Source organism: Cryptomeria japonica, chromosome 4 (genome assembly GCF_030272615.1).
Source record: "Cryptomeria japonica chromosome 4, Sugi_1.0, whole genome shotgun sequence".
Classification (NCBI taxonomy): domain Eukaryota; kingdom Viridiplantae; phylum Streptophyta; class Pinopsida; order Cupressales; family Cupressaceae; genus Cryptomeria; species Cryptomeria japonica.
The window spans coordinates 188,542,281-188,555,881 of NC_081408.1; the positions used below are offsets into that span (position 1 = coordinate 188,542,281).

General features: G+C 35.7%; 1 protein-coding gene across 1 annotated transcript; it reads left to right on the forward strand.

The window, feature by feature from the left end:
* The first annotated feature begins 7,171 nt into the window (after window positions 1–7,171).
* LOC131028154 (sugar transporter ERD6-like 6) lies at window positions 7,172–13,314 on the forward strand. The gene is made up of 19 exons (XM_059219010.1): window positions 7,172–7,218; window positions 8,055–8,106; window positions 9,452–9,514; window positions 9,646–9,735; window positions 9,856–9,915; window positions 10,038–10,103; window positions 10,240–10,305; window positions 10,387–10,462; window positions 10,580–10,644; window positions 10,762–10,851; window positions 10,982–11,062; window positions 11,178–11,262; window positions 11,490–11,536; window positions 11,642–11,704; window positions 11,827–11,886; window positions 12,190–12,255; window positions 12,390–12,449; window positions 12,651–12,730; window positions 12,827–13,314. Exons 1-19 carry the CDS (start codon window positions 7,172–7,174, stop codon window positions 12,852–12,854), a joined length of 1,245 nt encoding a protein of 414 aa, XP_059074993.1. The 3' UTR covers window positions 12,855–13,314.
* Window positions 13,315–13,601: the final 287 nt, after the last annotated feature.

A 13,601-nucleotide genomic window follows, 5' to 3' on the forward strand; every position in this document is an offset into this window, starting at 1 on the left:
TTGCTCATATTGTTCATTCTAATGTCATGCCTATAAAGAGTTGTGTGAGAACTTAGGTTATTCACAACCTTCTACACAAATCAATCATTCTATTCCTTTGACCACTTTAATGACTAGCGTTCCTACTTTCACTTCAAACATCATGGCTACATCAACTCAAAATGTCATACCTACAACCACTAGTCATGGGGAAAATCCCTCTTCCTCGATCAATCCTCCATCTTTATTTATGCCTTCAATGAGTATTCCTCATCTCTCAACCAATCAATGTGACACAAGGGGGCAATTCATCCAATCATTATATCCCTCCTTTTAATCTCTCATTTCCTACTCAATCATCACCTATGCCTAATTACCATAGTGTTCCTTCACCTTATTCTCAATCAATGCCTTCTTTCAACAACATCACACCACCTTCTCAATCAAACATGTCTAACATAAATTCCTCAATCGAAGCAAACATTAATAACCTTGATCAAATTGTGTCATCATTGCAACAACAAATTGCTTCTATAAGTCAATACAAGTTTAGTGTGGCCACGTTTGATGTTGCGAGCCCACTTTCTCTTGATATTGTTAGAGTTGTCCCTCCTAAACATGTTGAAGTCCCTCAATTGAAACTCTATAATAGAAAAGGTGATCCTTTAACATATGTCAAGACATTTCAAACTTTGTGTACTGACGTTGCTTATGATCAAAGAGTGCTTGCCAAATTGTTTACTAGAACATTAAGAGATAAGGCTTTACAATGGTATTTCTCTTTGCCTTCCTATTCTATTACTTCTTTTTAATAATTTTAAAATAACATAGGTCCTAAAATCACTTTGACTAATTTAATGCATTGTAAACAAGGTGTTAAAGAAAAAGTGATTGATTTCATTGGTAGATATAAGCATTTGTGTTCTCAAATTTCTTTTCCAGTGCTTGATAATAATATTCAAAGAATTTTCATTTCTAATTTACAAAAAGATATTAGAGACAAACTTCTCCTTTCTGAGTTTATTTCATTTCCATAGTTGTGCACAACACTTTACAATTATCAACTAACTTTGAGTCAACTAGAGCAATCTACTTCTATGGCTCTGAGTGATAAGGGTGAGAGTGTTGGCCATTTGGAGGAATTGATCATGTGTTACATTGATGTTTTGTCATTGATGTCAACACTAGCTGTTTGGATGCTTTATCGGTATCCTTCTGGTCCCGATAAGCTGTTTGGTTTCTAGTTGGATTGGATCATTATGATCTGGTATGCTTTGGTATGTTTGGATTATGGAATTGGCTTATTCATGCTACTCAGATTCATGTTCAGTTAGTTGGTTTTGATCTGGTGATCGGATGCTATCTTGTTTTGCTAGTAAGTTTGGTTCGTGGTTCTGGATAGGGTTTCACCGACATAGCTTTAATGAAGATCTTTGATGATATGCATAAGTGGTGTTGGTGTGGCTTCTAGTGGAGATTCAGTATGTTGATGGTGATCTTGTTCGAGACTAGGTGGATTGGGATTATTGTTTTATCATGTGTGAACCTATATTGGGTCCCGGTTTATCTAGGTTATGGACCAGCTTAATGTAATGTGTGGATTGGACCTATCGATGCATTTTCGAGATGTATTATGGGTTGGATATTATTTGTTTGGTCTCTGGCCGACATGTTTTGTAATTATGTAATTGGTTTATTGTCTGGTGGCCAACCTGATTGTTTATGGTTGAGGGTTTGTATATATATGATGTAAGATCTCATTGTAGATTATAATGGGAATGGGATATGGATGTAATGAGCGAATAATGTAATAATAATTCAAGCAGAGGATTTGGTTGATCATTGGTGATCGAGTTGAGTTTATGTAAGAGGATTTAGTCCTCTAGTATTGAGTTTAACGAGAACTGTACTCAGGCATAGGAGATGTTATCTTTGCAGTTCATTCCTTCTTTTGGATTGTAGTTTGGATTTCTATGTAGTTAGTGAGACTCCTTTTGTGATGAGCAGTGTGATCTAGGTTGTTCGCCTTCCTACAAGTGCAGGCCCCTCAATTGTAATTGCATACTTACTGCAGAAGTATTATCTAACTGTGGGTAGGCTTCCCACCGTGTTTTTTCCCTTTACCGGGTTTTCCATGCGTAAATCTTGGTGTCTTGTGGATGGTATTTATTCTCTGATTGTTGCTTATACTTAATTGGTTTATCTTCTATTTCGGTATTTGGTTTATGCATTCCAGTATTGATATTTTGGGTTTCGGTATTAAAGTTTTAATTGCTTAAGGCTCTGATAATCTGGTGACAATTGATTGCCCCCCCCCCTCTCAGTTGTCTTCCGATTATTTGAACTGCCTAACAATTGGTATCAGAGCTCTGGTCCTCTCTGTAGAAGCTTAACCGTTTGAGGAAGATCCTATGGCAACTAACAGTTCAAGTTCATCTAGTTCATCTGGAGCTATCTATTGGAGAGATATTCCTAGGCTTGATGGAATAAATTACAGAGAATAGAATATTCGGATGGAGACTCATCTGATATGTCTTGGCAAGGAGATTTGGGAGATCACATAAAATGGTGCAACCCCTTATAATCCGGCATCTAGCAACCCTCCTCCAGAAAACTTGGATAAGGAGCTTGAGAATGATTATAGAGCAAGAGAAACCCTCTTGTGTGCACTTCCTGATCAGCAAATAACGGGATTAACTAACAAATCATTTGCAAAAACTATATGGGACAAGTTGGAGACTCTTAATGAAGGTGGCCCTACTGTGAAGATTTCTAAACTTGATGGTTACCATGTGAGATATGAAAACCTGAAGATGGAAAAATATGAAAGGATTACTGCATTCATTGAAAGGGTAAATGAGATTGTTATGGGAATTCAATGTTGTGGTGGAACTCTGAGTGAAGATCTAAGAGCATTACCACCGACTTACAAGATGAAGGCTATTGCAATTAATTAATTGAGAGTAATGGCTAATACTTATGTCAATAGAGATAGCTTGGTTGGGAAATTGTCTTCTTTTGAGCTTGAAGAATTTGGACCTTCTGGAGCTATGAAGTCTAAACCTGCTTTTCATGCATCTGCATCATCAATCGGCAAGAAAGATTGGAAATCTTTGTATGCAAAGGAGTTGGATGATATGAAGAGAGAAGATGATGAATTTGAGCAACTTGAAGCCCTATTTGCTAGAAGAGTACCTAAACGATCGATAAGAAGTAAGTATCAAGGAAAAGAACCTTTTAAATGTTTTGCATGTAATAAGATAGGTCATTTGCATCTAGATGTCCTGAAAGGAATTCAAAATTTGAAGAGAGAGCTAGAAGATATTTTAAGCCTAACCCTGGATATCAGAACAAGTATAAGTACATGAAAAACAGAGATAAATCATGCTACATAGGAGATGAGGAAGGTGTGACTGATTCTAATGATGAACCGACACAAGACTCTGCTAGTGGTTCCAGCAATGGAAAGGAATGGGTGTTCCTGTCTATCAAGGAAGATGTTCTGCCACTGAAAGAGAATGTACCTGAAGAGAAGACACTTGCTACCAAAATTGAAGATAAGAGTGAATGGGTAATTGAGAGTGGATGTTCACATCATATGACTGGAGATAAAAAGAAGTTTCTATCTTTGCAAGAATTTGATGGCAATCTGGTTAGATTTGGAGATGAAAAAACATGTATGATCAAAGGAAAAGGGACTATATCATTGGATGGTAAGCACATGCAATTGGTGGATAAGGTATTTCAATTACAGTTCAAGGATGGAACATGCAAAATCATTAATAGATTTGGTTTGGAGATTGCAACTGATACTTAGACAAAAGGTAATATATTTCATTTGAATTTTGATGAGAAGACATGTTTGATTGCACAAATTGATGAGAGTTGGCTATGGCATAAAAGGCTATGTCATGTGAATTTTGATTGCATTGTTAAGATCAATTCAATTAAAACAGTTAGAGATATACCTAAGATTGTGAATCCCTATAATCCGGTATGTAAAGAATGTCAAATGGGAAAATAGGTCAGAACCTCTTTTAAGAATTCTTTTAAGAGTATACAAGAAAAATCTAATGATATTCTTGATCTTATTCATACCGATTTGTGTGGCCCTGTTAGAGTTAAAAGTTTTCAAGGTGATAGATATTTTATGCTAATCATTGATGATTATTCTAGAATGATATGGGTTACTTTTCTAAGGGAGAAAATTGATTTTGAAAAGTTTAAAATCTTTACGGCTAAAGTTGAGAAAGGGACAGAATTGAAGATTAAATGTTTAAGGTCAGACCATGGTGGAGAATTCACATCCGGCGAGTTTAATAAATTTTGTGAGAAGCCTGGCATAAGGAGACAATTTTCTGCTTCCTGGTCACCTCAGCAAATAGAGTTGTGGAAAGGAAGAACAGAACTATCTTGGATGCTGCTAGAACAATGATGATGGAAGCTAGTCTATATCATATCTACTGGAGAGAAGCAGTGAGCACAACAGCTTACACATTCAACAGAGTACATATCAAAGGAGAAACCGGTAAGACACTTTATGAATTATGGTTTGACAATACACCTACAGTTAAGTATTTCAAAATCTTTGGTAGTAAATGTTATATCAGGAGAGAATTTGACCAAACTAAATTAACAAAATAAGGAATGCAATATACAAGCACAGTTATAATTTATGTTATATCAGGGGCTAACTAAATAGTTAGCAGCAGTTACAAATGTATTTTGCGTAAGGAGAAATCTTTAGTGAAGAAGTGAGCGGTTACCAGAAAAAAAAAGACAAGGAATTTACATCTTCATCACAGCAGTAGATAGTTACCAAGGCCCTCTGCCATACCACCACCCAAGCAGTTTCCCTGAATCAGGAAGAGGGACAGTTACTTTAAGCAAACCTTTTGCCACCACTCGTTATAATGGCTGGCGACAACATCTTTCAAATACAGATTTTTTTCTAGGTTTGGAGGTTTTTGCTGCCTTTGGGCTGCAGCCTGGAGGGGGCCTCTTCTATTGTATGTTTCCAGAAATGCACGTTTGCACAATGAAGAATTAGGAGATATAAGACTATGTTGTCATAATATTGATCAGATCTTTATGTAATTGCTCTGTTTTTCCTAAATTATATTTATTCAGTGTTGTATGATCTTTCTGTCTTATTCTTTTTAGTCTGTTGGTTTTTTAAAAATTGAAAAGAGTTTAACAAGTTGCAGTAAATGATTCATGAGAAGAGTTTTAAATTATTGGGCAGCTGTTGTTATAGCTGTGGATGTGAATATGTGCTATAATGTAATCCAAAGAGGATAACTAAATTGGAAGAATACACAAGACAAAGGGAAACAAAAGACCAACAAAAGGAAATGTAGAAAATAGAGAGTTTGAGTTGGAGGAGTTATGATGGATGTTGGAGAAACATGGGACATGTAATAATAGGAAAGCAAAAGAAAATTGTAGCAAAGGTCTTGAAGGGTTGTGAGAAAGCAATGAAGAATGGTGAGGATAAATATGCACCTTGTGACAAAAAGCCATATAAGTCTAGGATTCACCAGGGAATCAAATTGTTAGAACAGGAGAAGATCAAATCCCTCAATGAATGGCATGTGAAGATTCTGACGGAGAGGAGATAGATAAATGGGATATAATTATCAATGGGATGAAGATGTTGAGTTGTGCTATATCGAAGAGGAGGAAAATATTGAAGATTACAATGTGAGAAGAGAAGAGTTTGAATATTAGGGTGAAAAGGAATGCAGCCTATCGCAAAAGGAGGTCGAAGATGATGTAGTGATGGAAGCAGTACACAATAGAGATGAACCTGCAGCAGAGATGGAGATCTTTGGGAGCCTCATATGTAATAATGCTTCATTGGTTTTAGAGAACACAACCAACAAGAAGCAGCTAGAGGGATGTTTTGAAAATGCAATATGAGAGAGGAATATCATCTCTTTCTTAGAGAAGAAATGAGAATGACTGAGGGGAGAATCAAAGGCATAAACATTTGTCATATAAAGGAGGAAGCATCTATGAAAATTTATATTCCCTTAACTTTGATTTTTATTTCTTGTGGCTTGTGTGCAGGTGCAATAAAAGGTTGGACAAGCAATGAAAAGAGCCATGATGGCTTTTAATGGAGGAGGACCATCAGAAGTGGGTCTAAAGATGTGGTCTCATAGAGGGGCTTTATGGACTACTTTTATGGAGCAGGGTGTCTCACGAGACAAAGAAAAATGCTACAAGATTAATTGGAATTTTTTTTTGATATACAGCAGCCTTTACTTTTTAGTTCATAATTTTAAGTATGCATTTGGGTGGGGCTAGAAATTCCCCCCGTTAGTTTATGAAAAATTTCTGCCACTTGTCAATCAAGTGAAGTTTTTACATTCCTACCAATTAATTTTTTTATCATTTTGTATTTTATAGACTCTGTTGAATTGAAAATGAAAAATAACAAGATTCATGAGACCATAAGTACTTATAAATTTTGGAACTTAAACTTTCAAGCTTAAGCTGCACTAACAAATTCATGGAACCACCTGTTTCAAACTACTCTTAAAAAATCTCAGTAAAAAATCTCAGTAGCAGCCACTGAAATTTTTTTAGGAAGCCCCCTCTGTGGAACTGCAGCCTAAGCTCTGGGAAAAGAGAAAAATGACATTTTGCTAGAGGACAATTTATGGTTCAACAAGTAGTTGGAAGCAAAAGAAGAAACGATATCAAAAATTGCTGAAGTATCAAATATGGTGGAAGGTCGATTTGTGATCTTATTGTTTGGATCAAAAGGATGGTTCTACCATCTAACCCAAACTCTTACCTAGATGTTTGAAGTAGTACCATCCTAGGAAAAAAAAGCAATCTTGGATCACCTTAAAAAACAAGCGTTTTTAAGTTCTTAATGTTTTAACTTTCTTAAAGTTTGTTGTCAAATAAACTAGTTTTGAATTGGAAGGTCCAAAATTTTGGAGAAAGGGGAGAATGATATAAGCCATTCTATTGATTCACAAGGCATTTAAGACTTCACCACAGCAATAAACACTAAATAGTTACAAAGGCCTTTTGCCACTTGGTGGCAGCCGTCCTACCACACCAGTGGTTACCCTAAATTAGTGGGGGAATGGTCACTTAATTCATACCTTTTCTCACCACTCACCATGATGGTTGGTGACAGCATCTTCAAATACAGAATTGTTTTTTACTAGGAATGGAGATGTTCGCTGAGAGCCGCAATCTGGAGAGGGCTCTTCCACTGTATGTTTCCACCAATGCATGTTGCACAATGGAGAGTTAATTGATAAGAGATATAAGACTATGCTGTAATAATATAAACCGGATCTTATATAATTAATTGCGCTGAATTTTAAAAGATATTTATTGAGTGTTGTATGTTTGTTCCGTCTTATCCTCTTTTGTCTGCCGTGTTAGCTTTTTTATCTAAAAGAGTTTAACAAGTCGTAAATCATTATCAGACATAGAGAAGTGTCTGCATCAGAGGCAATAATAGACTTAAGAGCATAATAAGAAATATTTCATCTCCTGAACATTGAAACTCAAAGTATATTGCTTCGACTCTCTCCTTTCAGGCTATCCAAACATGCCTGGTTTCATCAGCCTCCAGTGATCACTGTTGTTGACATCCTCCATTTATATGGCATCCAGTGGCATGCAAACTGAGCTGAACACAACCTCTAGAAGCTTTCTTAGAAGCTTTTTTTCATCAACTTGTAAAAAATCCTTTTCATCCAGCAGCTAGTGTAGAGTTTTTTTTTTCTGAATACAAATATTGTTATTTAACTGAACAACCTTGCTCTCTCAGAGCTATGCATATTCCTCCTCACAAACACAACTACATGTGGACAAATTCCTGTCAATAACCCAAAAAAAATGGCAACTTTTTTATAGCAATTGTATGGCAAGCTCAATCCATATACATCCGTTGCCATACAATGAGCTCCTCTTGTTGCATTAGTGTTGTCATTGATGTCAAGAAGATTGTTGATCTCAAGGTGATTAAGTCGTGTTAGAGTATTTGAGAACAATAAAGGACAAAGTTTAGTAATGATTGGATAGCTATCTTTATGTAACAGTGTCAGTGGTTCCTATATGTCTAATGCATTTGTTGTGGCCTGGAATTCTAAGGTTTGCTGATCAGAGACTGTATATGCATCCAGTTGTAATGTTGACGTTTGTGATACCGCATTCTACCACAGTAAAGTAATTTTGTATGCGGTTTGGAAGATAAGTAAGGGTATACATGACAAATATTCCAGAGTTTCAGAGGTTTTGCTCCTGCATTCAGAAAGTTAGAGATGACTGAGTGTTCACAATGCTAGTTCACTGACTTTGCAGAAAGTTTTGTTGGATGCGCTAGAGGAAGGTAGCGTGCACCAACTGGAAGAAGCGTGTGAAGGTAATTTGGGACCAATTGAGTTCAATATGAGAAATGCATAGTGTTCTTACTCCTAGTGTAACGCATTGGTGTTAGGACCAAGCCATCTATACGTTTGAATTAAGGATTTTGTCCTTGGCCCACCTGTGGGCATTGAAATTAAGTTCTAGGCAGACATAAAGGTGTAAATAATATTGGAATGTATATATAATGCCAATCAGTTCCATTCCAATGTGGTTGTTGTGGTGGAAGTTGTGCAAGTTGTGTACTTAATAAAGAGAAGTATATATATTGCGAGCTGTGAAATGCAGTAATGCTATTGATATTGCTTAAGTTTTAAGTATGGAATTTAAATCTGGCATATACTGATTCACCCCACCCCCTCAGCATATCTGTGTGCTTAACACTTTTTGACCAACCGTCAATCTGTCCTATGTTTCCTCGCCTTCTAAAGGCGTGACTAAGTTCAGCAAACTGAAGTTATTTTTTGTAGAGCTATCTTTGTCTGCTTTGGAGAATCTATGTTTTAGAGTTTTTGAACTCTTCCCCTTCTGGATATTGTATAGAATGAACTCTCTCAGACCTTTCCTTGTAACATTTTGGACTGACGGAAATTTTGTAAATTCCAAAGAAGGATCACACTATCAAATTATGGATCTCACTTTCCCATCATGTTGTTAATTATGTTTCTCGATGGACAGGGAAACTCTTAACTAGATTACCTCACAAATCCACTACAAAGCAAAATCCAGATTGGTAGATAAATGTGTTAGAGCGAAAAACAACAATTGATAAATGTGGTCTTTTATATTTAATCTGCTGAGTAAAAAGTATAGGATGAGAATTTAGCAGAATTACACCCAGTATTAAATCATGTTACAATCAGTGTTAACATTTTTTCCAATCTACGTAACCTCAGTATTACCTGCCAGTTGGATGTGGTGATAGTAAACTTTGATTGCTTGAATTTTAATCTCGGCAATTTCTTCTTACTGTCCAATTTTAGATGGTGCATGTGGGGCATCATTTGAAAACAGAGGAGTTTGACAGTGTATTTTTACTTGTTATCTCACCAAGGTGTTGATGTTATTGTAGATTGGGTATTCATCACCAACACAAAGTGAGATTATAAGCAGTATTGACCTAAGTCTTTCTGAGGTATGTTTTTCAGGCCCTATAGTTGAAGTTGTAATTACAAGTCAGTTTGATTGCTGATCTTAGTTTTACATGCAAAACAAGATCTTAATGGGATGAACAGATATATTCAAAAGCTGATTTCTTTTTAACAGTTTTCTGTATTTGGGTCGCTTTCAAATGTTGGGGCAATGCTAGGAGCAATAGTCAGTGGACACATAGCTGATACCATTGGACGAAAAGGGGTGAGTAAGCTTGGAATGCCACTATATTAGATGCGTTCTTCTTCTCTCAAGGACATCCCTCGACTTTCAATTTTTTCTTTCCCCACAAATTCTGATTGTTTCTTTACTTTTTAAAAACAGGCATTAGTGGTGGCTGCAGTACCCAATATTATTGGATGGATTGTCATCACCTTGGCACAGGCAATTTTCTTTACTCATCAAGAGTATCAAAAATTTTGAAAATAAATCTAAGGATTCTCAGAAGTGATTGCTATCCTTTGGTACAATTCACTCATCTGTGACATGTCTGTTTTTGGTTGCAGAATGCTTCATTACTCTATTTGGAAAGATTGTTGACAGAATTTGGGGTGGGAGTTATCTCATTCACAGTAAGTTAGGCTATTTTCAGTCAAGCTTTTCAAGAAGGAAAACCTATAACATGCTTTCTTGGTACTATTATTAATGCTAAAAATTGGAGTCATGATTAAGCCATGGTGCTTTTTACTACTGCTGCCTGACCTTTAGGTACCAATATATATTGCTGAAATAGCTCCCAAACACTTGCGGGGAAGTCTTGGCACAGTAACACAGGTAAATATTTTAGTACTGAATATTGTCTCATAGATTTAAGAATCTTAGCAGTGACTTTTTGTGTGGCTTTCTGTGGTACAGCTTTCTGTTTCAATTGGCATACTGCTAGCGTATCTTTTTGGACTTTTCCTTAACTGGAGGTCTTTAGCAATTGCAGGTATACGACCAAGAGTAATATAGCTCCATTTCAAGGATTCATTTATGTGCTCATTTTGAAATTCAGATTACGTTTTGTTAGAGATCTTGGTCTCTTTTTGATATGTGGGTTCTACAGGCATAGTGCCCTGTGCCCTATTGATCATTGGGCTCTTTTTTATCCCAGAATCTCCTAGATGGCTGGTGAGTTCTAACATTATATATTCATTACTGGTAATGAAAAGATATTTAGCATTTTGTAACATCAAACAGCAGTTCCAGAAGATTCATCATTTCAAATGTATGCCTGTTACTGTGCAGGCAAAGAAAAAAAGTCCACTATATGAAGATTCATTGCAATCCCTTCGTGGTTCTGATGCTGATATATGTTTTGAAGCAGTTGAAATTAAGGTGCCAATTTGTTCTTTCATTTCTGGCATATGTGCACCTGGGTTTTAATGAATAATGCCGCCCGAAAATTGTCTTTGTTTCCTCAAGGGAATTACATTTTTAATTAACCCAAAACTCTTCCATGAATAAGAGTGTTGTAGAGACTAACAATCAACAAACCAGTGTCAAATTGTCTGAACTACGTGAACGAAGATATGCACTCCCTCTGACTGTAAGTCTTCTCACCCTCACATCTGGGAAGTACATCAGAAAGAATATATTATGTCTTTTGACTTTAATGGTGAGTATTTATGATCTTAACTTCACACCATCTTTTGTTTTGTCAGATTGGCATTGGGCTGCTTTTATTACAGCAATTGGGAGGAGTCAATGGCATTATGTTTTACAGCAGCTCTATTTTCAAGTCTGCTGGTGAGTGTAATTATATATATACATATATATTAAGAAATTCCAGGGTACATGTCATTTGTTCCAGTTTGTACAGACTAATTAAATTCGAAGGGTTCTTTCTTGGCTATTTTTATCTAATGCATTGTGTACAGAGTACAGACTAATAAAGTAGATAGAAAGTTTTAGTCTACATGGCTGAATTTCTTCAAATATAGTTGCTAATTTCAAGTTTCATTGTATCATGAAAGGAATTTCATCGGCCAATGCTGCATCTGTTGGGCTTGCATGTATTCAGGTTTTTTCTTAGTCCTGAAATTAACTAATTGTCATGCATGATCCAAATTCAACTAATGGTAATGAACTTTATTAATCTAAATAATCTTCGGATACCATTGAATAGGTCATCATGACTGCAATTACTGCATGGTTAATGGACAAAACTGGAAGACGGATACTCCTAATTGTAAGTATGAGGCCTATTGCAAGCCTTTGCTACAATAGGTTGGACAAGTTGCATTGTGATCACTAAAAATCAATCAAAATTCATTGAAAGGAATTAATATGAATTTGTTTTGAAATGGACAGATCTCCTCTGGAGGAATGACTATATGCCTTCTCCTTGTTGGTCTTGCCTTTTATTTTAAGGTATTCTTTTTTTTTTTATCTCGACACTTTTTGACTTATGTATTTTGGAATATACTCCTGTCATTCTATATGGTTGACTAATAGATATGCAATTTCATGTGACTAGATTACAGATATTATCTTGACTCTTTGAGTCATTCATTTGGAATATACTCTTGCTATCTTATATGGTTAACTAACAGAAATACAATTTCATTTGACTAGATTACAGATATTAAGCATCTGAATACATCTTTTATAATTATCACCTAATTCATAATTTCGTTTCCCACAGCTAATTTCAATGTCTTGGTTAATTTGCAGAACCAACTCTCTGGAGACTCAGCTATGCAAACATTCTTCAGTGCTTTGGCATTAACTAGCCTCCTAGTGTGTTTGGAATAGAACTTGGCAGGCATTTCATCTTGAAAATTTTGTTTCACATTTTCTGCTCTGATGCTTTTAAGTTTCCGTCATAGACATTATTTGCACCTTAATGACTGATTAGGATTTTTTCAATGTAGGTCTACATTATCTCATTTTCCATTGGTATTGGACCCATTCCATGGATTATTATATCTGAGGTATCGTGCCTTCTTTGCTAAGCATCTGTCCTAAGGTTTTAACCCTTAAAGAAAAATCTTGTGCAACAGAGCAATCGAATCAATAATTACAACACACTGATTATATTTGCCAAAATTCTTCTTTAGTATCTTCTTAGTGCAAGTGATCTAATGTATTGAATATTGTTTTAGCTGACTTCTTTTGGTTCTTCATACTGGCAGTGTAGCAACTTTGACAAATTGTTTGTCATCTTGGATTGTGACCATGACAATCAATATGCTTTTAGAGTGGAGCTCTGCAGGTATTGTCATTTCTCTATAGAAAACAAATAACAAACAATATTTAAATCTTCTCATTACTGAATCATTAAGACTTATATATGAAAATATTGATGCAGGAACATTTCTACTTTATGCTTTTATTAGTGCTTTGACACTAGCCTTTGTTGCATTGCGTGTACCTGAGAGCAAGGGTAGAACATTGGAGGAAATTGAAGCTTCATTCAGATAAGGTCAAGATAGTATTATATACCTCTTCATTCACGATCATTTGCAACCCTTGGAGTTACTTATGATGACAAGATCTCTTGAATGTAGAAGATAAAGTTTTAATTCAGAAGTTAATGTTTACTACCAGTACCACCTATGGATTGCCGTTGTATAATTAAAATTGTATATTACAGAAGTAGAGAAATCTGGCATGCACTACTTCTCAATCATTTTGAGATATGATAATATTTTCGTCCTCGAGTCATTTGTAATATAAGAAATTCCCTAATTTCAGTGGAGGATATAAGACAAGTTTTATATCTTCATTGTATCATGCCATCTTGCCAACCATCTTCCTTGAGCTTCAAATTTTGAAAAAGCTCATTGTCAAATAATAAGAGATAGAACAAATAACTTTTGAAATTGATTTGTTAGAATTAATTCAATTTCTTTATGGTTCCAAGTCATCCTTCTTAAATCGCGCTTTTTGTCTACATATTAATATGATAATTGATGTTGATTCTGTATGCATGTCTTCATCTTCTCGGATAGCTTTTTGGTCTTTTTGTTAGATTGGATAAAAATCAACATTGATGTATGAAATTAGAAACCCATAGATGATCACAATTAGTTATACACAGCTAACATCCCTCACCTCGATTCGTTGTGGGTGGGAGGCTAATG

Coding starts and splice junctions, on each gene's coding strand:
- LOC131028154 (XM_059219010.1), top strand. CDS start 7,172: ATGGAGATGTTCGCTGAGAGCCGCAATCTGGAGAGGGCTCTTCCACT. Junction 11,063..11,177: donor GATATGCACTCCCTCTGACT/GTAAGTCTTCTC, acceptor TTGTTTTGTCAG/ATTGGCATTGGGCTGCTTTT. Junction 11,263..11,489: donor CTCTATTTTCAAGTCTGCTG/GTGAGTGTAATT, acceptor GTATCATGAAAG/GAATTTCATCGGCCAATGCT.